Source organism: Ambystoma mexicanum, chromosome 12 (genome assembly GCF_040938575.1).
Source record: "Ambystoma mexicanum isolate Mex_15411 chromosome 12, UKY_AmexF1_1, whole genome shotgun sequence".
NCBI lineage: Eukaryota > Metazoa > Chordata > Amphibia > Caudata > Ambystomatidae > Ambystoma > Ambystoma mexicanum.
In genome coordinates this window covers 229741370-229766877 of record NC_090936.1, presented here as the reverse complement: position 1 = coordinate 229766877, position 25508 = coordinate 229741370, and the positions used below count along the sequence as shown (strand labels likewise).

Sequence of the window (25508 nt, the reverse complement as noted above, 5' to 3'; positions counted from 1 at the left end):
GTCACCCTCATCGTCCTCACCGGGATCCTTGCCAAAGGGCCTGTTCGACGCATCGTTCCTCCTGGGAGGTCTGGAGGTTTGTAAGCTCCTCGTCTGATGAGATACCCATGCCCTGAAGGGCTACCGTGCCTCCCCCACCCCCTTCTCTGCGACCAAGGGGGACGTTTTGGCAAAATGATAGGCATCATCTTCTCCGGCGTCTGAAAAGAGGACTCCCTCCTGGCAGGCAGGGAAACTCGCTTTCGGCCCGTGCCCTGCGGATGCGCCATGGCGGCCTTCGCGTGGGGCGCCATGGCGGCCTTCGCGTGGGACGCCACCACGCCTTCAATGGAAGGCTGGGCCTTCGACGGAAGTCACGGCCTTGGTCGAGCCCGCGGCCTTAGGGGAAGGTCTGAGCCCCGCTCCCCCACAACCCCCCCCGTCTTTCTCCAGAAGGCCTGTCTTGGTCTTCTCCCACAGTTTGCCCGGAAGGTCCGACTTACTCTTTTTCGAAGCGTTGGCATGTGATCGAAGCGGCCGAGGAGCCCGTCGTAACGGCACTCCCGGTGACAGTGGACTTGTGGTGCTTAGCCTTTTGTTGGACACCCACGGGAGCGGCAGCCTGAAAGGTCTTAGACCGCTCACCTTTCTTCTGGGCAGGGAAGGCATGCTGCCGGGACTCACCCAAAGCAGGGGCCTTGGCCTGGAGCCACTCCTTGAGCCACCTGAGGCAGATGGGGAGCAGGTGCAAGTGGATCTAGGTCACCTGGCCTAAGCCCCGCCAACCTGGTGCCTTCCTGCCTGCCGCTCTTTTTCACCACTTAGCAAGCCCCGCCCACCTGGTGCCTTCCTGCTTGCCGCTCTTTCACCACTTAGCAAGCCCCGCCCACCTGGTGCCTTCCTGCTTCCCGCTCTTTTTCACCACTTAGCAAGCCACGCCCACCTGGTGCCTCTCTGCTTCCCGCTCTGTTTCCCTACTTAAGGAGCCCTCCAGCTTCTTGTTCTTTGCAGATGTGGAGCAGGTGCAAGTGGATCTAGGTCAACTGGCCTAAGCCCTGCCCACCTGGTACCTGCCTGCCTGCTGTTCTTTTTCACCACTTACAAGCCCCCCGCTGGTGCCTTCCTTCACCATCACGGTCTTGTGGCCAATGCTGGATTTGACTTTTATGGACTTCATTCACGGTGCATCACTCTTTCTCAACTCTCATGCTGGACTTCCTTTGCATCTTGTACTCATGGTGGCCCTGAATCATGCTGTTCCCATCTTTATCTTGTATCCTGGCTTACAACATTATGTGTTACTACTGACTTCTGCAATGTATTCGCTCTCCACTCTTGCTTCTCCACTTGTTTTGACTGCTTACTCTTTTCTCTCCTCCTTTCCCTTCTCCCTTTTCCTATCTCCTCCCCTTACTTTCCTCTATGCACTTACTCTATCCAGAATTGTCCCTGGACCTAATATGATAGCAACCTCGTCCGTTTCCTCCACCCTCCCATTACTGTTTTTTTCCTCCCCACCAGCCCTCCAGCACTATCTGAAATGTCGTCATGCCTAGTATGATAGTCGCTCGTTTTGTTCCTCCCCTCCCTTTCTGCACCCCTCTCCCTCACCTTTTGTTTTTCTTCGGCTCTACCAGAAATGTCGTCAGGCCTAGTACGGTAGTCGCCTGTCTGTTTCCATTTCCTTCCCTCTCTCCCCCTCCCTTCCTTATCTATGTCTTAGCTCTTGCACTATCTGAAATGTCGTCAGGCCGAGTGCGATAGTTAATTTCACATCCTTACTGTTCATGGCCTGTAAGAATGTGGTTGTATTTTCCCTTGTTCCCTCCCTTGCCTTGAAGCGCTTTGAAACACATTGTGTATAGGAGCTATACAAATAAACGATCATATCATACCTGCGCCGAGTGTTCAGGGCACCATATGCTGACAAGAGGCACAGTCATCCTCCACGTGCATCAGGTCCGAGTGCAGGCAGTAAAGGCACAGGGAATATCAGTCATTCCGAAAAGACATTCCGCAAGCTGCAGCCGGGGCAAATCTTGAAACGGGGCACCGAGTCCTTCTCATCCGACATGTCTGGTGATCCAACACACGGCAAAAAGCTTCTGGAATCCTCTATGAAGTAAATGCAACGAAATTCGCCCTTCACGGGCATGAAGAATATGAAGAAACGGGTCCCCGTTAATCGGAAGGTGGATCGATGGCACGCAAGGCTCAACTGACCAAAAAAATAGATTAAAAAAAAGCGCAAAAAACAGTAAAAGCTCAAGAGCTAAGCACGAAGACTCCCAACACTTGAATGTGCGGTAAAAATCTGAAGATGGCAGCCAGAGGAGGGGCTTAGGAAGAGGTCAGTCATTGGCTCGGGGCATTATGACAGAGACTAGCGATTGGTTGTTAGGAGAAAGACAGTTCAGAAATTAAACAGATTTTTTCTTTACCGATGATTCCCAGCCTGACAATGGGAATATTCATGAGCATGTGAATTCATGCCAGACCCCATGCTGGAGAAAGATGGAATTGATGGATGGAATGGATCGAATAGAGGGATGTGAAGGATGGCATTGATAGATGGAATCAAAGGAATGGATCGAATTGGATGGAAGGAATGGATATACGGGAATGGATAGATGGAATTTATAGAATTACCCTACCCTCTAGTCCCCATGTGTGCCCACCGTGCACGTCTCCCTGTGTGAACAACACAAAGTGTCTCTGTGTATCTGCTTTCTCATTTCCTTTCGTGTCTCTCCATGTTCCCTACCACCCTGGTCCCGTGATATCACTATGTATCCCAATGTACTACCCAACCCTCTCGTCAGCATGTGTGCTCTCCGTGCTCGTGTGTCACTGTGTACCCTGCCTTCTTGTTCCCCATGCTGTAGCTATATATCCATATGCCCCTCTTGTCGCTGTACGTCCAGCCACCTGTCGCTGCATATCCATATGTCGCTGTGTTCCCTGCCATCATATTCGCGTGCCTGGTCTCGGACGCTTTAACGATTAACCATCATATATCAAATCGCTACGCTTACTCTCAACTATACACCATCACACAACTAGAACACAGCTATAACCCCGATAAATTTGGCCTAGCTGTTCACATAGGAACACTACCCCACAAACATTTCACGCTAATATAACGCAGCTATCCCATGGCATTCCAGCCTATTTGCTTACATAAGCGACCTTCAGGCCTAATGCAGCCAGAGCCAATTCTGGGTGTCCACCCATCAGACTGCACACAACCAACTGATATTTACAGCACCACACCCAACACTAGGATGCAGCTACCATCCGGCATTACATCAGCTGCACACAACTGGTGCACCCATGCACCCTACGACACTATCTCTCTACTGAGCTGAACTGCGGTTCCGGAGGACGTTCAACCTACAAGCGCTTTGAGATCATACTAACGATATATAGAACGCTATATAAATGCCAAGTAACATAACATTACGGGAGAACCTGAAAGTGATTGTTCAGAAGGCACTATTTTTGAGCATGGAAAGCATCCCAGTATGTAAGGGTGACTCACTGGGACCAACCAGGGAATTTTTGATAAAGCGTGAGGCGAGATCACATCATCAAGTTTGTTTTGTATGAGTGGAATGACAAAGTAACTATGATCTCTGGTATTTGCTTTATAAACGACACTTTATAATACAAGGAGCACTATTTCGGGCCTTTTGCGTTTGGATGTGGCAAGCACAGGTTTCTTGCAAAGTAACGAATAACCTGTTGATGCCATTTCTCTCACTCCCTAACCAATCCCACCCAACACCACTCCATGATTTTCCATCTATACTTATGATTTTTTTGTTCTTTAATTGCTTAAATGTGATGTTTATGCAATCTATTTACTATCTAACTTGGAGACTTGAACAGTGATTGTTTTGATTAGCACTTTTTTTTTTCTAAAAGGCCTCAGTGGGCCAAAACGCATGTCAAAAAAGACAGGCACGCTATTTGAAAATAAAACAAATCAATATCACAAATATCACAAGCTTGCGCACTAATGGGGTACTTTTTCCTAGTTGTTAGAACACGTCCAGTGCCACCAAGCCCTAACGATAGGGTTGCCTATGTGACTAAAAAGTCACATGAGCAGAGAGAACGGGGCTACAAGGATTCCCTTTAGCACTCCACATAGGGTAGTGTGTGCTAATCTCACACAGGATAAAGATCCGGGAAGGATACAAAGCATCGCTCTACCCTCAAGAGCAGTCGTTTTTAAGGATGATCAAAGAATCACAAAGGAGGACTCAAGGGGTCCCCAGCAACGCTGCACACAGGGTGCTGTGTGCTGCAAAAGTTAAACACAGATGCCAAAAGAGATATGGAGGAAAGCAGACTCCATAGGACAGGTAAAACACAGAACAGAGTTCCAAAAGTCAGCACAAATAAGAATTAGGGGAAGAGGCACCCCTCATTCAGGATAGAAAGAAAAAGGTCCAGCAACACGTGCTGGGGGTCTCACTAGGAGAAGGAATTAAGCATAAAACTGAAATTTCCCTAACACTTCGTCCTAGCCTTCTTCCTGTGGCACACAGGCTCACTAGTCCGTGGAAGCAATAGGTGCATGACCTTGTATGGTATTTCCTGGCCTGACCTGAGAAGTCAGGAAGAAGGCCAAACTACAACATGGGGAAACAAGCAAAAAGCTTGTGGCACAGCCATGTTAGGGCACTAGTCCCGTTTAGTAGCCATACACGGTAATTGCGAATGTGCACATAAAAAAGAATGCAATAAACAATAGAACTGTGTCCACCAGTTTGCCATTAGACGCATTCAAGTAACTAAATATCCCAAATATATAAAGTTAAGGAGATATTAAAAAGTATCCCCATTGCCCTGCAGTGTAAAGTGCTGTAGAAACAAAGTTTGAGTACTGACAGTCTAAAGGACTAATCCGTTTACCCATAACAAATGAGCAAAAGGGAAGTGAATCAGGCTTTACTTCCAGGGCTGGACTGGGAACTAAAAAAGGCCCTGGAAATAATTACTGGGGACCAAAAGAGGCCCTGGAAATAAAATTAAAAGTGGCCCCACATGACACATTTTCAGCAAGCCCAATGCTTTTCCTATGAGAAAATTTGAAAATACCACAGAAATGAGGCCCAGGGTGCAGAGGACCACCGGGAAATCTCCAGAGTTCCCTATAGGCCAGTCCACCCCTGTTTACTTCCCTTCAAAAACAATGGGGTTCCATAGAAAAACAATGGAGGTAAAAAGAAAATCTTTCCCAGCAGGATGTCCTCACCGAGATAAGCTTGACTTCTCAGCATTAAGGTGTTCAAAGACTACTTTATTAGCTGTGTACTTACTTGGATGGCAGCAGTTTACATTTATGACCAGCTTGCCGAATCCCTTGTATGCCCTAGATCGCACACCAATGTTAAAGTACTATGAGTTTGCCAGCAAAACTTTGTTCTCTTGTGGGAAAGGAAACTGATGAAGCCAAATATAGCGCATGTTTTTTGACTGCCTTGGAAGAGGACGACAGGGGAACCCAAGACTAGTTTTGGTTGTAAATATATGAATATGGCCTGTAATTCCAGAATGCAAACACCTTATGCATTTTCTCTAGAATTAGTGTAGGGCATTTAGAATGTGGCTTTCAAGTGTAATAGGGTGGCCACCAAATGTTTGAATAGATGTTTCACTCCTGATCCGAAGCAGTTTGAGTACAAGGTTCCCAAAAGTCTTTTCCGGTGTGTTTGGCACTCTTCCAAGGGTTAAACAATGGAGTGGAGCAAAGGACGAGAGGAGAATGGTGAGCTGAAAAAGTTTGTGAGGGCGCCCAGCTCCTTTAACTTGCCGAGACCAGCTTGAAGGTGAGGCTTGGCTTGTGTCTAAAAACAGACAGACCAGAGGCAACAGCTGCGATGAAAGCCTCAACCCATGCCATGCTGCTCATTACTGCGCTGGCAAGTCACCAAGAGGCATCATCATAAGAATATGCCTATTGCCCTTAAGAGATAGTGACAATACCAAACATTGGTGTACGTTAGGTAAGGTTTTCATAGCAATTATACATTTTCTTGACCTATGTCAACCTGAGAACTTATTGCTTTGCTGGTGGATTATTTTTCCCTATACCTCAGTGAGTGGGAACCTTTTTCGACACTCGCAGTCTTTTACTCTTTTTTATGGGTGTCATTATGATGACTCTCCATAGTGTTTTTTTAATGTTGTCGCAACATACGGCCCATTGTTGCTGGGTTGCCCTTGCGGTCCCCTTTTAACCCCATCGGGATAACCTTGTGAGAACTACAGTTCCCAAGGGTAGAAAAGATCATCTGATCCCTTTTACATTTTATTAGGTGAGACCAGCACCCCCCACCTTATATGGAGTGCTGGGAAGATACCGAGTAACCCCTTTCTCATTTCGAAATGTAACAGTTCTGCTACAAGGAGAAACTTACCTCTAATGGCTGGTGGCAGTGAACCTTTAATATCGGTGCACCTTTACCGGTGCTGCTCATTTTACCAAAATAACCCAGTCTTCTTTTTTCTCCATTTCAGTGTTACTTGTCCTTTCGTGTTCCTTCCCCTGACCTCCAGGGTGGGAATATCCTTTGTCAATTTTGTCTTCAGCAGGAATCCTGTGGATTCCCCAGCCAGGCTCAAGAGTGTCTGAATGCTTGAAGCGAGGGAGGAGTCCAAAACTCTGCAGCCCTTGGTCTTCCAGCCTGACTGCGAGGATCCAGTTCAAACTGGCAGGCTGGCTGTCCTGAAAGGACTGCCAACCCCCCAAAAGTTTGAATGTTGCACGGCCGTTTGATTGGCTGAGTTCCTGCATAAAAGTCTGATCCTGGAACCTGAAGAGGTAGTTTACCACTGGAACCGAAACCGAAGAGGATGATGAAGAAAACGCGGCTGAGAAATTTCCAGTGACCGGAGAGCCTGCTGTGTAACCAGTTCCTGCTGTTACTCTTCCTTCAAATCGACCTGGGGATCCCAAAATGGACAACCCCAACCCCGCCTGGTGACACCCACCAGACTCAAGACAACCTGCATTTTGAGCCATGCCACATCGTGCAGCAACCTTGCAGGGCTGCAATATCCCCAATACCCTGGGACCTCAGGCCATTGTGTGGTGCATGGTCTTCCGAATTACGAATCTTGCAGAAACTTTGCGGTCTTTGTTAGGCAAGATTGTATGCAGTACCCTGCGGGCGACTGCACTAGCCTTATCCTCTTGGCGATCGTTGACCCAACTTTTTAGAAGCATGTACTACACAAGTTGGTAGAGTGACTGAGCAGCCAGGCTCAGCTCAAGAGTGGTCAATGTGAGCTGTAAGGTTGTAACGCAAAGTTTCACGATAAGTTATTCAAATAAACACTTACACACAAGGTTTCTTGATAAAACAGTTATTAATTTATTTAACAGCCAGATGAATAAGCCTTCTTTAGAAGGGAGCAAAACATGTAGAACTTCAAAATATATTTCAAAACACTTAGTTTCTCTAATCAGATGATACCCATTGGGGATGGCACACATACACTTCCTACACCCTCAGGTGACAAATACCTAGGGCACTGTGGACATTGATTTATCACAGATACATTTAGAGCAATACTAAGTTTGGTGCAAACGGTTACATATTGGAATAAAACAAAGGTTAACAAATAATTCATGAACTGCTAAGTACTTTTTGAACCCTCCAATGCAAAGTAAATTAACCCTTTCCTGGAGGAAAGGCAAAAGCACAACGTCAGAAGAAAGAAGAGTCTCTCAGGGAGCCAGGACAGCCCATGTCAGTTGAGCAAAGTCTAGGAAAGCTGAAGATCTTCTTGCAGGTAAAAGTCTTGCACAATGTTTTTAGAAAAGTTTGAAGAAAGGAAATCACTGAAGGGTCACAAGCTGGGAGGCTTGTATTAGGCAGAATTGCATGCAGTACCTTCTGGGACCACCACATCCAATTAGGACTACAGGTGTAAGCAAAAACCAACCTTTGGCATAAGTCTGTATTACACAGTTTGTGTTAGCGAGCTAAGCAGCCAGGCTCATCTCAAGAGGGAATGTGAGCAGTACAAGGATGTTACACAGAGGTCTTACAATCACAGTGGTTCAAGTTGACACTTACACTCAAGGTTTCTTGGTAAAACAATTAATTTATTACACAATCATTTAGAAAACATTCACTAGAAGTAGGCATCTTAATATTATACACAACTATGCACAATACAAAAGCAATACGTGAGTAAATTAAGCTTGTGTATAGGCGCGTTCTAAATTCCATATCATAAGCTCCCCTAAAATAGGAGCAAAATGGCATTTCAGTTACTTTCAATGAGAGTAAAAGGCACAAGTTAGCAGAATAGATCACAAATACTTTAAGAAGTGCAAATAGTTTTAGTTCACGAGAGGACTCGATTCAGTTCAATAGGCCTAGGCCAAAGTCAATGGGCTAGTGTCTTGGAAAGGAAAGAGCAGTTCTTGTAGTACACGTAAAGTTTTTGCGCATGTTCTCAGTAGTAGTTTGTACGAAAAAGAATCATATGTTGGGTCACAAGCTGATTAGGCCAGCAAGTTGGGAAAGTTCCACAAACTTTCACCGCGAGAGATGCGTTCTCTCAATCGGGTAGGCATAGTACCTTAGTATGAAGAAAAAGATGCAGCTAACGACCTTGGTTCCTGGCAGTTCCTGCAGATCTCACTGTTCCTGACCCGGAGTAGTGGGGACAAGAGGGAGGATGTCGGGGGACTCCTGCACTGCACCGCATCATCGGAAAACACTGACAAAATGGAGTCACTTCAGTTAGAGTAGCTGTTGTCAAGCACACAAGCTGGTGTCCTTCTCGCTGGTTAAACCCAACCAGCTCAGAGAATGGTATCCAGGGGGCTTACGAGTTGATTGGTCCCACCAACTAAAAGGAAGCAGTCATCCTAGAAGGGGCTTCACTGTCGAGGTGAACTTGGCGATTCGGACCTGCAGCAGGGCAAACCAACGGTCCAGGTGTTGCAGCAGCTGTCCTCCTTCAGCTAGTCTTCGGTTCTTTTGTTCCAGGGGTCGACTCGGCTTTCCAGTCCAAGAGACTTGCCTTTTAAACCATGTTCTCCCCTTCATTCCAGCCTAGCTGCCACTCACCCATCAGGGTGGCTGTCCTTGCCGGACAATCAGCCAGCCAATCACACCAGAGTGCATTTGGGTCTCCTAGGAGACTAAGCACATTCTGCCACCTCCCTCACTTCCTGCCTACCCCAGACACTCAAGACACCAGAGGCGGTCTTCAGTCCGGAAGCCTGCCAAAGGCATAGAAACAAAGGGACGAAACCTGGTTCAGCGCGCAGAGACGAACTCTAGAAGGACCTTTCCAAAAAGAAATGGCGAAAAAAGACCACCGGGACCCGTTTAAACCAATAGGCTTAAGGCGCCACCTTGAAAAACATGGCTCCTGGGATTTTTAGCTACTGATGTTCGCGGTCGGGAAAAATCATGGTAGTTCGTTGTAAAACCGCTGCCACCAGCCATTTCAATAGGAAAGGGTAGCATTTGACTGCTACATGAGTTTCTAGCTCAGGGGATACTAGGTAACCCCTCCAGCACTCTATTGGAAGATAGTGGGTGCTGGGTCTAGGAATTTAAAATGACTAGTAAAGTCATTTTAACCTTACATTCTCTTGGAAACAGTTTTTCCCAGAGAAGGTATTTAAACCTTTGTGAAGTCCAAAAGAACATCCCTGTGTCACTGCACTGAGGGTGCTGCGTAACACATAAAAAGAGGTCTATGGAGTCATTTTAAAACTCCATGATCAAAGAACACAAGAGTAAAACACACATCAAAATACATCAGAGTGGGAAAAAAGGCTCACACTGTTTCCAGGTTAAAAAAAAAATCAAGTCCTCAAAATACAGCAAAGTTGCTGGGGGTCTCCAAGGTGAAGGGAATTAGCAAATTTTTGAGAATTCTCCCCAACAGCTTGTGAAGAGGCAAAGCTGCAAGCAACTCTGCAAGGGTAACCAAGACAAGTTTCAACTGATCGCTAGCAAGGCTACACCACAAGAGCTGCACTTAGGATCTGCAGACCTACACAGGAACCGGTGTTCGTGGGCCTCAGTCGTGGGGACAAGAGGGATGATGTCTGGGGACTCCTGCACTACGAATGGAAAGTCAGCAGCAGCAATAAGAAAACTTCAGATCAGCGACATTTTGTGGTTTCAGCTCTTCGCGTCTCTCACAAATAGCACCACTGCGGGTTCTCCGATACCTTAATGGACTCACATCTGGGTTCCAGCACTCTGTTGAGGTGGCCTAGGCTTGGGTCAGTTCTGCTTCATGGAGTCGAGGATCTTCCTGGAGCTCGGGTCCGACTTAAAAACGATGCACTAGATCTGGTGTTCCTTTCCCTGGCAATCGGTTCATGCAGCAGCAATGGAAGTACAACCAGCTCCGAGAGGATGACCAGACGAGTTCACTTTGGGGTTGATTGGTCCAACCGACCTAAGGGGAGAAGTCGTCTGTTGCAGGGCTTCTCTAGCCGAGGGGAATTCAGTGCTTCAGCACAGCAGCAGCATGGCTTCCTCCTGGCAAACCAACAGTCCAGAGGTTGCAGCAGGCGTCTCTTCCAAGTTCTTCTTCGGATGCCTTCGTCCAGTAGTCAACTCTACCTTCCAAGCCATAAAGCCTCACCTTTTATGCAGGTTTCTCCCATTCATACGCAGCCTAGCTGTCCTCAGAGGACAGCCAGCCGGCCAATCACCTTTGGGTGCATACCTGTAACCAAGGGGATTAAGCACAGGGAGTTTCGGGTACCACCCTCACTTCAAGCCCCTGCAAGACACGCTGGAGCCAGAGGCAGGCTTCAGCAGCGAAACCCTTCAAAGACAAAACGAACAAAGGGACCAAACCTGGTTTGGCACGCAGAGTACATCTCAAGAAGGACCTTTCCAACAAGAAATGGCGAAAAAAGAACACTAGGGCCATTTTGACGAAATGGGCACCCATGGGTGTCTTACTGCTGCTGCAATTGCAGCCCGTGGTAAAAATACACATTGGTAGAAAAAAAGTACACCATTGCCACCAGCCAGCAATTATAGCAAGGGTAACAAAAATGTTACATGAGAAACTAGACAAAGGGGATACTAAGTAACCCCTCGAGCACCCTATTGTAAGATAGCGTGTGCTGGGTCTAGAAAGCTACAAAAATGTAAGTAGTCAATTTCACTTCACTGCTCTTGGAAACAGTTTCACCAAGAGAGGGTATTTTACCCTTTGGGAAATCTAAGACTTCCCTGTGTCACTGCACTGAAAGTGCAGTGTGTCACAAATGTAAAGATGTTGCCTATGGAGTTTGTCAGACTCCAAAGTCAAAGGAAACAGAGTCCAAATCACAGAAAAATACATGAGAAAGTGGGAAAAGGGTTGCACTCTCACCAGGTTAGAAATTAAAAGTCTCAAAGTCCAGCAAAAAGTTCTGGGGGTAACGAACGTAGAAGGGAATTCTCACATTTCTAGGAATTCTCTTTAACAGGCATCCTGCTGGACCTCAAGAGATTTGAATAGAGTCTAAAAAGTCCCCTCAGAGTGCTGGACCTTGTAACCAAAGATTAGCAACTAGATGTCACCATTGGTTCTACCACCTGAATACAGACAGTAGGGATGATGCTACTAACGGCTTGAACGATACCTGTACACTAGCTACCTCACCAACAACCGAGGCCCCCCCCAGCCATCATCCCCAACCACCAAGCCAAACTCAAAGGCGCGCTCATTAACGCCCGCTCGGTCTCTGCTCACGCGCTAGAGATCGCTGATTTCATTGTGACTGAAAACCTTGACTTTTTGGCAATCACTGAAACCTGGTTACATGCGGCGTCAGGACCTGCCTTAACCCTCGCCATCCCCGACAGCTACTCCATCAGGTGTGACAGGCACACTAACCAAACCAAGGGGGGTGGACTAGCATTCATATTCAAGAGTTCTCTCAATCTGAGAGCTGTCAACACCCAACAGTTGCCCTCCGCTGAGCTACTCTCAATTAAAATCCCAACCTCACCCAATCACACCGCCTTAATGCACCTCATCTACAGGCCACCTGGCCCCACCTCCACATTCATAGAGGACATCTCATCCATTTTAGCATCCAACACGAAGCCTAAATCCCAAACCATCATACTTGGAGACCTTAACTTAGGTTACCTATATACCAATGACACCAAAGCCTGTGATTTAGCCAGTGTCCTATCCGACTTTGGCCTTACCCAACACGTCAATGAACCTACTCACATCAAGGGACGTACTTTGGGCTGGGTTTCAGAGATGAATTGGGCATTAAACAATCTCAGTGTCACCTTGTGCTTGGTCCGACCATCATATAATAACATTCTCTATTAATTCTTGTCCACCCACAGACAAACCATGTACCGTACCACCTACCTTGACTCGCAACAAGAAGGATATCACTACTGAGAAACTACTCCCACTTATCCTCCCGCTTCTAAATTCGGTTTCCTCCACCTGTGAGGACCCTACCGTCCTTGTGGATATATACAACCGAGCTATGTTAAAAGCCCTTGATTCCATTGCCCCCATCAAACAGCGCAAAGAAAAACAGCGCAACCACCTTAATTCATGGTTTACCCCACACCTACGTGAACTCCGCAAAGATAAACGAAAAATGGAGTCACTCTGGAGAAGCTCACCCACGCCAGTAGATAAAATTAACCTCTTAGCCATCACCCTTACGTACAAGGAAGCTATACTTGCAGCCAAAAAAGAAGTTTACAATAACAGGATCATACAAGCGCAATCCAACACAAAGGAACTCTTTAAAATCCTTAAGGAATTAGAGTCCCCTGTCGCCCCCCCTTGAGACATGTACCCCTGACTCCAATTGGTGCGCCAACATACAAAAAGCACTACTAAACAAAATCACCACACTCCAAGCTAAAATCAACACCAAAAAAACCCATCTCCTGGACTTAGTAAGCAATACCCAATCCTACAACATACCTTCCCCTAAACACTCCTTCAAACCCTTTAGCTTCTCACGACTTATCATTAAGGATGTGGAAAATATCATGACGAAGTTAAAACCATCCAATTGTCAAGGTGACTCCTGCCCAGCAACAGTTATAAAGGAAGCAGCGTCTGACCTCGCTCGTTTCATCACCTCCTTCCATCAACTTCTCCTTCAAAACCGGCATAGTACCAAACAACCTCAAGGATGCTTGGGTAATCCCCTTAATCAAAAAACCTAACTTAGACCCTAGCAACCCTACCAACTACAGGCCTATCACCACGGTGCCTTACCTCCTTAAAATCCTGGACCGTGCTGCTCATCTCCAAATTCAAGACTATCTCGACACCAACAACTTTTTAGGACTCAGGCAATCTGGCTTCGGTCCTAGACACGGCACAGAAACATCCCTGATAGATCTCAAAACTCAAATTGAAGATCTGAAAGACAAGGGCAAACAAGCGCTCCTACTCTTACTGGATCTTTCCGCAGCCTTCGATCTGGTTGATCACCAAATCCTCTGCGAGCACCTCAAAACTGCCGCCCACTTTTCTGACGCAGCTACCTCCTGGATCAGCTCATTCCTTGCTAACAGATCCATGAGGGTCTTCTCGCCTCTTGCTGCCGCTGACCCAGCTCACGTTCCATGCGGAGTCCCACAAGGCTCGTGCGTATCACCTACGCTCTATAAACGTGTTTACGAAACCACCATTTGATATTCTTGACCATCTGGGTGTCACCTACACAAATTATGCAGACGACACCCAGATACTCATCCCTATCACAGGTGATCATGTAACTGGCGTCAAAGCACTCAATGCAGTCTATTCCATCATCCAGGCCCGGGTGGCCCACCACGGGCTCGGCCTAAACAATGAGAAAACGGAGTTACTCATCCTAGATTCTCAGTCCAAACTTTCAAAACTTGACAAGAAATATGAGGCCTTCAACATTGATGGCAACATCATCAAGGTCACCAAGGTCACTAAAACCCTCGGAATCTACCTAGATTCCACCCTCTCCCTCAACAGACAAACCAACTCAGTAGTCTCAGCATCTGCGTATACTTGTAAATTAATCACAGCTTGCCGTCCCTTTTTAACAATGGACAACTGCCTGATCCTCGCAAGAACCCTTATCTTATCAAAAATTGATTACTGCAACGCCCTCTACCTCGGAACGAGCCAGAGAAACATCGATAAACTGCAGGTAACCCAGAATAACGCCATCAGGGCCGCTCTTAACATACCTAGGTGCGCTCACATCTCAGCCGCCAGACGTAACATACACTGGCTTCCCATCTCACGGAGCATTGCCCTCAAAACACTTGTCTTAAGCCACAAAGCTCAGAGCAATGCGGCACCGGCCTACCTGTCAGCACGCTTCACGCAACACACAGCATCCAGACCTTTAAGATCGGCACAAGCGCACACACTCATCGTTCCCGGTTTCAAGCTTCAGACTGCTAGAGGCTCGAGCTTCCCAGTCCTGGCGGCGAAGCTCTGGAACTCCCTACCTAATGCTCTTAGGAACGTCCCATCCCTCCAATCCTTCAAAAAAAAGAACTAAACAATGGCTCCTTGAGCAAGATGATGTGCCAGACACCCGTCTAACTCTTGCTGCCCGTTGCACCCTCTCGATTACCTTTATAGATACTGTAGCTGACCGACTTCCACAAGTAAAATGTATGTATATATTTGATGTACTCTGTATTTATAATCCGCAATACTTGTATATAATCTGTAATCTGCAACTGCCCTGTAACACTTTCCTGTAACTACCTTTCCAAACATGCGCCCTGATGCCCATGGGCAGGCTGCGCAATATAAATAAAAATACAGGGGATAATCCCACCAGCAACCATCTGGCACCAAATCCACAGAGTTCAGCAGCGAAGAAACCCTTGCCTGAAGCCTTCTGGGTCCATCTCTGCTGAAAAAGTCCACCCAGGGTCATGTCTTCTGTCCTCCTGACAAGGAATGCAGTGCCTGGGTTTTTGGCTACAGATCCTGAAGTCCTCCTGCTGCAAAATCCTCTGTGCCGAGGCACTATGCTGGCTTGGGTATTTACTTACCTTAAGTCTCTTGTGATTCCTGTGTAGTTTTGAGGTGGTTTCTGTGATTGGGAGGTCTCTAGTCCAGTTCACCCACGCCTACTGCTGGAATTCTCCTAGGATGTCTTCTCTGAAGTCCCTGGACCCTCAACTAACTCTAAAGTAGAATACTTGTTTGAATAGTCTCTCAGGAACTCTGAACTTTGCCTACAACTTAGCCATATCTCACCCTACCTACTGCTGTTACGCTTACCTGGTATCCACGGGCGCGCCACACGATACTGGATGGAGGTCAAAGCGCTATCCTGGACCCCTCACTGCTTGGTTATATGCCAGACTTTGGGTAGCGCCTATAACAGGAGACTGAAGGGTTTAAAATACTGGTTCTGTGATGGGTGGACTCCCACCTCCCTCTGGTCCAAATCCCCTCCCTTGGGGTTATTGCTCACCTTAGGTTTTTGTGTGTTGAACTCTTCGTCCTGCGTCTCTGTGCAGGGGCGCGTGGTTGGTGCGGGCGTTCCGTAGATCTAGTTGCTTCACTGGTCCGTGTGCCCTTATGTCGGGTCCAGACCGGCTGTGACTCACTCTGCTTGCTGTCTTCCAGGTGAGTAATGTCTTTTTCGTCTTTATTCTGTCTCTTTCTTTCCCTCTGTTTTCTCGGGCGTCTTGCTCCACTACGCTGTTCCCTAACAATGTCTCTTTGTTTTCACAGGGATGGTTGCGATCTCGGAGTTGCTGCGCCGATGGTGAAGACCACAGTGAGTTATTGAAGCGGAGCGCTGTGACGTTTATTGGTGTTAATTGCTAACCTGTGTTCTCTTCTTTGTACAGGTTGCAGTGATGTTCGAGAGTGATGAGCGATCGAAGCGCTGCTTGCCCAGGTAAGTGTTTGGTTAATGCTGACCTTGTTCCTTCTCACTTGCAGGTTGCAGTGAAACCCGGAGATGGGCGAGGTAAGAGAAGCGCAGGATGCTGGCAGGACTCGCTGCTTGCCAGGGTAAGAATTGTTCTGAAGTCTGTCCTTGTTTCTTTACCTTTGCAGGTTGCGGCAAACTCCAGAGATGGGCGAGGTAAGCGAAGTGCAGGATGGATTCAAGGTCAGTTACTTCACAGGTAAGTGTTCTTGCTTGCTAATGCTGTTTTTGTTCTTCCAGGTTATTAATGGAATCCGGATCTAGGGCTTCAGGATCGGGCCGCCGGAGAAGCAGATGAGCAGGAGCTGGACACAGTGAGCGTTACGCTGCAGGAGTACAGAATAACTCGAAGCGTGTTCTGCTGTTTGGGTGTGGTTTAAATAGCCCAGGTAAAGTAGTTGCGGGCCCAGCCACACCCAAAACACTAGACCGCATGGCTTGGTTCTAAAGAACTGAGCCGTCTAATAGGCCTCCATGTTGGATTAAGGTCTAAAACTGGCATGGCTTTATTCCCGATGAGCCTGGCGCCAGGACTGACTCCATGTAAGTTTCTGATGGAGTTTTAAGGCCCTTGGGGCCAGTGTGAAGGGCTTTAGCCCCACTGCTGCCGGGGGGCTGTTATACCTGAGGGGGTCAGGGGCATGGATCGTGACAACTGCAGAGTCCTAGACCACTAGGGTCCCTCTTTTGATTCAGAACTCCCATACTAGAATTGGGAAAGGCTAGATATTTTGAGGGGTCTGGCTTGAAAAGTAAAACAAGTGTTGAAATGTACTTACTTGTAAATGAGTTGGTTGGTAACTTTACACTCTGGGTGAATAGTTACAAAAGTTATTACTTACCTTAGATATGTCCTGCCATTCTGAAAAGTATACATAGGATTTACTTACCTTGAATAAACCGTGTGCCTTCTTAAATAAGTATTGTTTCCCAAAGTCTTACTTTCCTTAGAAACCGTCTAGCCATACTAAGAGAACGTAGATAGGTTAACTTACTCACCTGTAAATTGGGTTCCACTCTTCGTAAAAGTAATGCTGTTGGTTTCACTTTATTCTTGTTAGGATAATGTATGAGTGTACCCAATTGGGTCTTGCTTCCCCGACTTGCTGTTAGCCTACCCAGAATAAGTCTGCCTAGGTCATACTTACCTTTTATGTTGCTGTTTGCTCCCAACAAAAGTACATATAGGTTTTACTTACCTTGCATAGCTGTGTGCCATCCAAGTTATTGCTTCCCTTAGTCTGTAAACTGAAAAGCAACTTTCATTGAATATTACACAATAAAGATCTTACTAGCCTGGTATAATGTTATACAAAACTTAGTTAAAGATTGATACTGTTCCTAGAATCTGTGTTCCACTATTCTGAAAAGTGTATTGTCCAGTTGACTTACTATGCGATTTCTTGCTGAGCGTCATGGTACAACTGGTATGGTCTATTACCCTACATTACTGTAAGTAATCAAAATTAACCATTGGTCTCGACTTCCATAGAACTTTTAGGTGTTCCAAAAAAAGTTATATCCTTTGGTCTGTATGCATTCAAGCATAGTGCGTTTTCCATCATGTGTTCATATGATCTGTGATGGTACTCATTTCCCACAAGATTTATCTGGGCCTACTTCTATTTATATAAACCATTTATTTTTACAATACATAGTGTTTGTGTTTCTTTGGACAATATTTGCATTACGATTTCTATACAATTCTACAGCCCTCTCTCCCTCCTAAAATAAGCCCTGCTAACAATGTAATTTTAGACAGGGGGTCGAGGGGGGGGGGCTATGGACAAGGGTGTTTGTTCTCCCAACTTTTGTGGCACACCATTGTGTTCTCCTCATTTGGCAGGGACCCATTTCAATTTCGATGTCCTGTTCTGCCCCAAACCCCCCCCCATCCTCCCCAAATTTGTTCAGCAAAGTTACTCCATTGCTACCCAACCTCGAACTGCCAGGAAAATGCAAGTTTCATTAGGTCTCAGAGGAGTCCATCCTTTGGTTACCTGAACTCTAACCATTTGAAAACACCTACCAGCTAATGAAACAGTACCGCCTGCGAAGTGCGCAGCTGCACCGAACAGCAGTTTCAAAAGTTCTCTTCCTCTACTTCAGCACCTTCCTCTTGCCTTAATCTTCACCACGAGACCCTTTGCTAAGTAATGAAACAGAGTGCTACCTTAATTTGTACCGCGCAAACCAGACCGGAGGCATATGGGCGCAGAGGATGACACCTACAGGGAATTTTTTCAAAACGCACAGATGGTCAACACCTAAAGCTAGCGTATCATATCAGACAGATTGCTCAGATTACTTAAAAAAAGTTTTCAGTTTCTCTTTAAACTTGTCCAGACACTTTTCCATTCTGAGCTCTGGCAGAATGGAGTGCCATAGTTTGGGAGCTGCAGTGTAGAACACACTTATTGCTTCGAGCCAGTTCAGCTCTAGGTACCACCAACAAGTTTTAACAATCTGATCTCAATTTGACTATTGTCTTCTTAATGATACTTTTTACTAGATATTGTGGGTTCGAGCCCTATAGGCATTTGTGGACTATAGAGAGCATACGAAAGGGCATCCTTGCTTCTACTGGGAGCCAGTGTAGAACCTCCTAGCTTCGGAGACATGATGTTTTTTTAAGTCCAACAATCGCCCCAAGAGCTCCATTCTGAATCACATGTAGTCCGGCAATTTCGACTTTACTGACTACCATCAACAGGATACTGAAGTAATCAATCTTCAAGTCCATTATCACTCTGGTGATAGTCTCAGTGCTCTTGATGGAGAGATATGGGCATATATGAGACAGGAGTCCTATATAATAGGATGAGGTAGAGTCAAGGTTATTCACATGCATTCTTACATTAAGGTTTTGATCCAAGTAAACGCCCAGCGTTTTTATTTTATTTTTGGTGGGAATTTTACAATCTGCTGTGCAAAACTCAACTATCTAGTCTGAAAATTCTGGAACTAGTACCAATACACATACGTTCTGTTTAATAATTAAGTGCAAGTCCATTTTCAGCCAACCACCGTTCGATGAGATCAAATAACTCATTAATCACACACGTGTCTTCATCGTAGTAGCCTGATAGGCGGATGATACACTGCGTATCATCGGCATAGTTCGAAAAGCAGATGCCCTTATTCTGTAACAATTGACATGGGGAGCTGTGAAAACATTGTACAGCCTTGTACAGCTTTGTGATTTCACAAACGTCCACATTGTGTTCATTAATGTAGTCAGCCACTTCAGTGGCATGTTTGTCTAAAGATCTAGTGTTGAGCAGGAGCTTGTTCAATAGTTTTTTAGCTAGATTATTAAAAGTGCTTAGTTTGTGGAACCCTGTATCGTTAGTTGTAGCCCCACGTGAGATAGGGGAGTCTGTAACAGACAGCATCATGATTGTCCTCTAGTACGGCTACAGAATTGAAGCTGCAGGTGGACAAAGCAGGGACTAACCTGTGCAGGAGACCTGCTCCTGTGTGAGCGGAGTAGCACACAGCAACAGAGCAGCAAAAACCAGCTTCAGTCTGTTGCGCTGTCATGCCTGATGGCCAATGAAATGGCCAAAGAACTACAAGTCTGCTGGAAGTTGTAGTTCAGGAGGCAAAAGGAGCCTGAATAGGAAAGCGCCTAGCAGCACACAAATGTTTCCATTGTTTCCTGACAATAGGTATCTGAATGCAATATGTACACAGTAAATGTTTAAAATATGCTAAAATCAAACAGCTAATTAAGCAAAGTAAATTCAAGAAAAATAAGCGGCAAAAATCTTCGTCCTATGAAATTAGTTCTAAATGCCCCCTGACCTAGAAACACACGCACGCAGTGCGAATTAGCAAAAAGTGGTTATCTTAGACATTTTAAACTTATAAAGTTTAGCAGCTTGCATTAATCTACCTTTATTACAAGCCTATGATACTGAACCCTATAATAAAAGTGTGACCATCTTTAAAAGAGGGATAGCGTTACTACAGTACACAGGACCACATCAATGGAAGTGCAGGAACTGCTATTTGGTTGCCAGTGTGTGTGTGGGTAGATTTAATTCAGATTCATACATACCTCTTATGCCCAGAATGGCAGATTTGGTGGAAATTGTTGGTGAATCTTATAAACAGGAGTTTGACCACAGAACACTGAAAAGTTCTTCCTGTCCAGGTTTACTCGCCTGTAACCAAGTTACTTGACTTCCCAGAAGGTAGTACTGCATGTTAATTGTGTTTTAATGTGTCAGCAACACAAGTGTCATTTTAACAGTTCAAATTGATCAGTTGCATTTGTTACGCAGGTGAGAAAGCATGCAGGAATCCCTCTTCTCTAGCTGTGGTTCAGTCTCCATCTGCTAGCAGACAAAGGGAAGAGAAACCCATCCTAAAAATGATGCATCGACTAGTGTTACTCATTTCAAATAGTCGCCCATCTATGCCTGCATATTAGATGAAGGGAAATAACTGCCTTGAGATTTGTAGACCCATGTGGTTTAGTAGTGCCAAGGAAAATGAAAATAACTTACGGGCTTTCCTCGGCTGCTTTTTTTGGGTATGTGGTCCATCCCTTCCTCCAGAGTATCGTTTCTTTCCCTGCTGTTTGCTGAGATCAAAGAAGAACTGAGGTGCCGCCTCATCCTGTTTGAAAAAAACAAATTTAAGCACAGTTTTGAGTATACAATCAGAAATGGCAAGGTCTAGAGCAACACAAAGGTAAGAAATTAGCATGCTTGACAAAACTGAGCTTTTATTTCGTACAGGACTGTAGTTACTCATTATGCATTCTTAGAATGATCTTCTGAAACAGCAATTTCATTAACACTCCAAAGAAATAAAGGCATGAACCATATAATCACCAGTGAATCTGTAAATGCTGTGTTCTCAAGGCTTAATTTTTGCAACATAAGAAAAAAGTGAACCCTGTTCTAAGCTAGTATGTAATAAGGAAGTTGTGTAAAATAGGCAATCCTATTGCTAACTTTATGACTTTTGCATTTAACCAACATATTGGGAGCGTCTCGAGAAGTAGACATTCGGTCTCAGAAATTATAGGAATTTGGTAGTGTTTAAATAGTTTAACTGCTCAATGCAACTTTTAATTTGATGATTTCCACAGAAAGCAAAACCTTTGGATGTTTATATCTATAAACATGGACTTAAGGAATTTGAGGATTACGATACAAGGACTTCCATGCTAAACCTTTTCAATACATTCATTAGCTCATTTGTACAACAGGGTTCAAAATTGAGAGGAGCTCTGAGCTATTTAGTTAGAGGGCTAGAAGAGTATGCTGGTCACTTTAACAAAAATATTACAGGAGCAGTGAGAGAGGGGATACAGTGTAACCCCTCAGCACTACACATAAAGGTAGCAATGCCGTGTGCTGGTCTCTCAAAAGGAATGGTAAGGAAAATAAAAAGGGAAGCACAGAGGGCTCCCTGCAACACTGCACAAAAGGTTCTGTGGGCTGCAAAAGTAAATTACAGATGCCTTAGAAGAGCAAAAGAATGAGTGAGTGGGGAAAAAGCCTCTGACTGGCTCAGGAGAACAGAAAACTCAGGAGACAAGAAAATCCAGGAGTTGAGCAAAAAATGCTTTGGATCTCACAGGTGGAGGTGTTGTGGTATAAAAAATGAAAATTCTACCCAACACCACCTCCCATAAATGACGAGTAAACGATTTATGAGAGCTAGAGTTTTTAAAGACACATTTTGAACCCCTATCTGAAAAAAGGCTCAATATTATTGAAACCACCACAAACAATGAGACTGGGGGTTCTATGTGATATTTCTACATTTTAAAAACCGAACACAGCCGTGTTTATGTTTTAAAAAACAGAAATCACTTTCTGCCCCCCCCCCCCCAACCACACCCCTCGCAAGGTGATACCCCAATCCTCCCCCACCCCCTGGTTGTATTGTTAACAACCCCCCATTTCAAACACCCACCACCCTGTTCCCAGCACAAAACACTCATACATAAAAACGCATATCAATCTTTTTTTCGGTATAGTGAAAACTATTTTTTTCACTTAATACTTATTAGGGAGGTTAGATTGCAAAATAACTTGTTTGATAATCCAATACTCAGAATCCAGATAAGTTGGCCCGTAAATGTTCATGATAGATATGACATCTATACAAATTTGTAATAAATACAAATACAAACCACCTTCCCTTATTGTAAGAGTCTCTATGAAGAATCTTATGAGGCAGCTTCTTGTTAATTAGTATTGTTAAGGATCTTAATCCGGCGACACACACCTTGGTCTCAGCCTAGTATGTAGTGCTCAATTGATATGCCTTTCTCTTTATTTTATGCAAATTCAATTTGAGATGGTACACCACTCGTATCACACCCCCTTTTTCAAATACCTCGGGTCACAATGGACCATGAACCAGGCCGGTTGGTAAAAATACAATATTTATTTATTTTTAAAATTCAAAGGAAATCACACAATTTTCAATGTGGGGCAGCAATCACCAATGGGGTGATAATTACAATAGAAATGTAAGCAATGCACTTAATGAACCTTCTCCCAGGACATATACACTGCACAATTGAATAGGAGCACTTTTTGATTTTTAGGAAAGATAGCACCCAAGTTAAGGTTTTCCCCTGCAATGTTCCCTCAACCCACAAATAATCGAATTCTGAGTGGATAGAAAGAAGCAGCGGGTAGTCAGGAATAAGAAGGAGAAAACAATCACAATCCGACCTTCCCTCAGAGAATAAGAGGCAAAAACTGACTTTAAACCCTTAGCAAAGGCATAAAATAACACTTGAATATTAAAAATAATGTGTGGTTAATTTATAATAAACATATGTTTTATCACAATAGCAGGTATGTTGCATCACTGGCACTCACAAGGCAATGGATCAGCAAGAGGCATACAATTCGAAAATGAGTGGAAAGTTTAGAGCATGCTGCAGCCAAATGACACGTTGAAAAGTTGCAATTTCCTCAATTCTCACTTTAAATTACCCAAATGGTTTTTAATAAAAAACGGGTGAAATACTCAAATTTGGATTGTGGTTTTGAGGCTGGGGGATAGAGGTATATCACACGGACAATATAGAGGTGAAAATAGGTCTCTAGCTGGTAAATTAGAGTGAGGTTCTTTTTTAGGTAAATAGAGCAGTCAAAAGTGAGAAAATCGGTTTTGAAAGAAAGGAAAATGTTACTTAAACTAAATTATCTAGGCTATATTGTTAAGGAGGAACACAGTAAGCTCCAAGGTTGATTTGTGAGGTCAACCTTGGAGCTTACTGTGTTCCTCCTTAACAATATAGCCTAGTTAATATAACTTAGGGCTTATAATTTACACCCGACAAAAATCAAACGAGATGGCGCTAGCACTATAAAGGACAGGATACAAGGATAATTGTAACAGTTCCAACAAATCACCAGGGTGTAAATACGACTAGAGAGTGGGATAAGGACAAAGGCAAGATAAAATAGGCTATGTGTTTCTATGGGGTGGGGATTATACTCACAGTCCACTTTTAAGTTTTGGGATTTTTGGGCCAGTCAACAGGTTCTGGTCACCACACGGCGGTGTACCTGGCAAAAGTCAGCTGGGCAAGGTCTGGTCACCGGGTAGCGAACAGCTAGGCAATTCAGGTCACTGGATGGCACAGGTACCGCTGGATGCAGTCAGTGGGCAGCAAGCCGGTCCGATTTCAGGATGCAAAAGGTACCACAGCTTTCCTCTTTTTAATGGGAGATTAGTGGGTTGATTTTGGATCACTGCCTTGCTGGGATAGGAATCAGCTATGCTTGGGTTTTTCAGTGGGCTCTGGTGTAGGGTCAGCAATGCTTTGGCCTTTTAGTTGGAATCCGCCAGATGAATGCATCAGATCAGGAACGCAGGAGCAGGAAATTCAGGAACAGTGTGTCTGTGTAGTTCTGTCAGCTACTCTTTATATAGAGCATGGTGACATCACAGAATTATTGGTGGGCAGAACTGAGCTAGGCCTACCTCCAAGAAGCAGATAGGACAATCAATGTTGGTTGCCTCCTTTGGGAGGAGTCCCAGTTTATGAGGTTGCATTTTAGGAAGTAAAAAGCCATCCCACAGTCCTTTTTGCCCAAATTTAGTCAACCTAATTTACACATTTATACATTTGTGGCATTTTAACAAATCACATGGGCAGATTACATATTGTATGTAGAGCATAGCAGTCCAATACTCACGATTGTGGGACCTTGTTTCGCCCTTCAGGGAGAATTATAACACTTAAAATTCTATAACTTTACACATGTGTAAAGATTATTATTAGGCATATCAGTGTTAAAATTCGCAATGGCATCATGGATATTTTCCTTATAATACCCAATTATCTGCCATTCCCAAAGGAATCAGTGAATGCTACAATGTCTTAAAATACAAACCACATTTAAATAGTGAAATGTTTAAATTTTTGCAAAGTCCTGCTGCAGAGATAAAAGTCTTTAACATTTGTATTAATATATAGTCTTTGGAAACAAATGTTATTATTGTTCTCTATGTATGGGCATACCTTTCCAAGGCTACTCCCTTAACCCAGGTGGTCACAGAGATTTCCTTTGAAGCTTCTGGTGGAAATCACGAGGAGGTGTGAATTTTCACTTTGCACTTTAGTGTCCTAGAATTGTATTCTACGAGGCTGGAGCACAGACAACAGTCTGTCCAACCTAGCAATTATCACTTGTGTGTTCAAGGAGTTTACTGTGGGGGTCCTTATGTTGCTAGCATCCTCCCAGCAGACCTGTTTGGCTGGTTCTCCCCCCCCCCGATGTAGCTACTGCATAAGCCTATTTTTGGGCTGACTCCTCCCCCCTGCCCCCCAGGCAGCCATTGCAGTTTGATTCAATTGCATTTTTTTTTGCTCTGAATTGGAAGAAAACCTGCTGAAAAGAACCACCTCATACATGTATTTTCACATCACAATTCCGTTCACATTGCTAGATAAGGGTAGGGCCTTATCCAACATGCCCTTTTAAAACAGATCTGTTCCTTTATTTTCCAAAAGTACATTTCACATGTGGTGACAAAGTTGCATTGCAAATCCGGTTTTTTCCATCTCGATTCCCCCATTGTTTTGCAGCCATAGTTTGTTTCTTGTAGACAAGAGTCTGTAAAAGGCAAAGGTCTCCTGTAATTGACAAGTGCTCAGAAAGCTCAGATTTTCTTTTCAAGCAGTTTTGACATTTTGTAGCACAATTTAAGCATTTCCCGTGAAGCTGGCTGAAGGAAAGCTTTGGTTGATGTTCTCAGGTTTGGCTGGCACAGCCAGTCATTCAGGAATAATGCTCTTTTCTGATGGAGCACACTGTTAATATGGCTGGGCGCGACAGGGTCTTTTTGATAAAAGCAGTTTGGTGAAAACAGGGAAAAATAGCATAAGAGCACCATCATTTAAGAGGGGACATTCCCTTTTTCAATGGGAATTTTGGGCTTGTAGCATAGCAGCACTGCTTTTTCACTCCATTTCTTTAAGACAAACAAGAACACACCCCAGAAGCCTTTCTCGGGGTGCTTCCTGTTCCATCTTGCCCAATGGCGCTTGGCAAAACAGTGCAGCCATCTTTGTTGCTGCAACACAGTTTCGGTGCAA

The 25508-nt window shown here is 44.8% G+C and overlaps 1 protein-coding gene across 7 annotated transcripts in view; it reads right to left on the bottom strand.

Moving 5' to 3' along the window:
• The window catches only part of CWF19L1 (CWF19 like cell cycle control factor 1), a 535479-nt gene that overhangs the window by 285637 nt on the left and 224334 nt on the right, over positions 1–25508 (bottom strand). For all 7 annotated transcript variants that reach the window (XM_069628338.1, XM_069628339.1, XM_069628343.1 and 4 more), the window contains one exon: positions 20434–20545. In XM_069628338.1, the coding sequence (XP_069484439.1) occupies positions 20434–20545 (112 nt within the window). The remainder of the gene's footprint in view (positions 1–20433; positions 20546–25508) is intronic.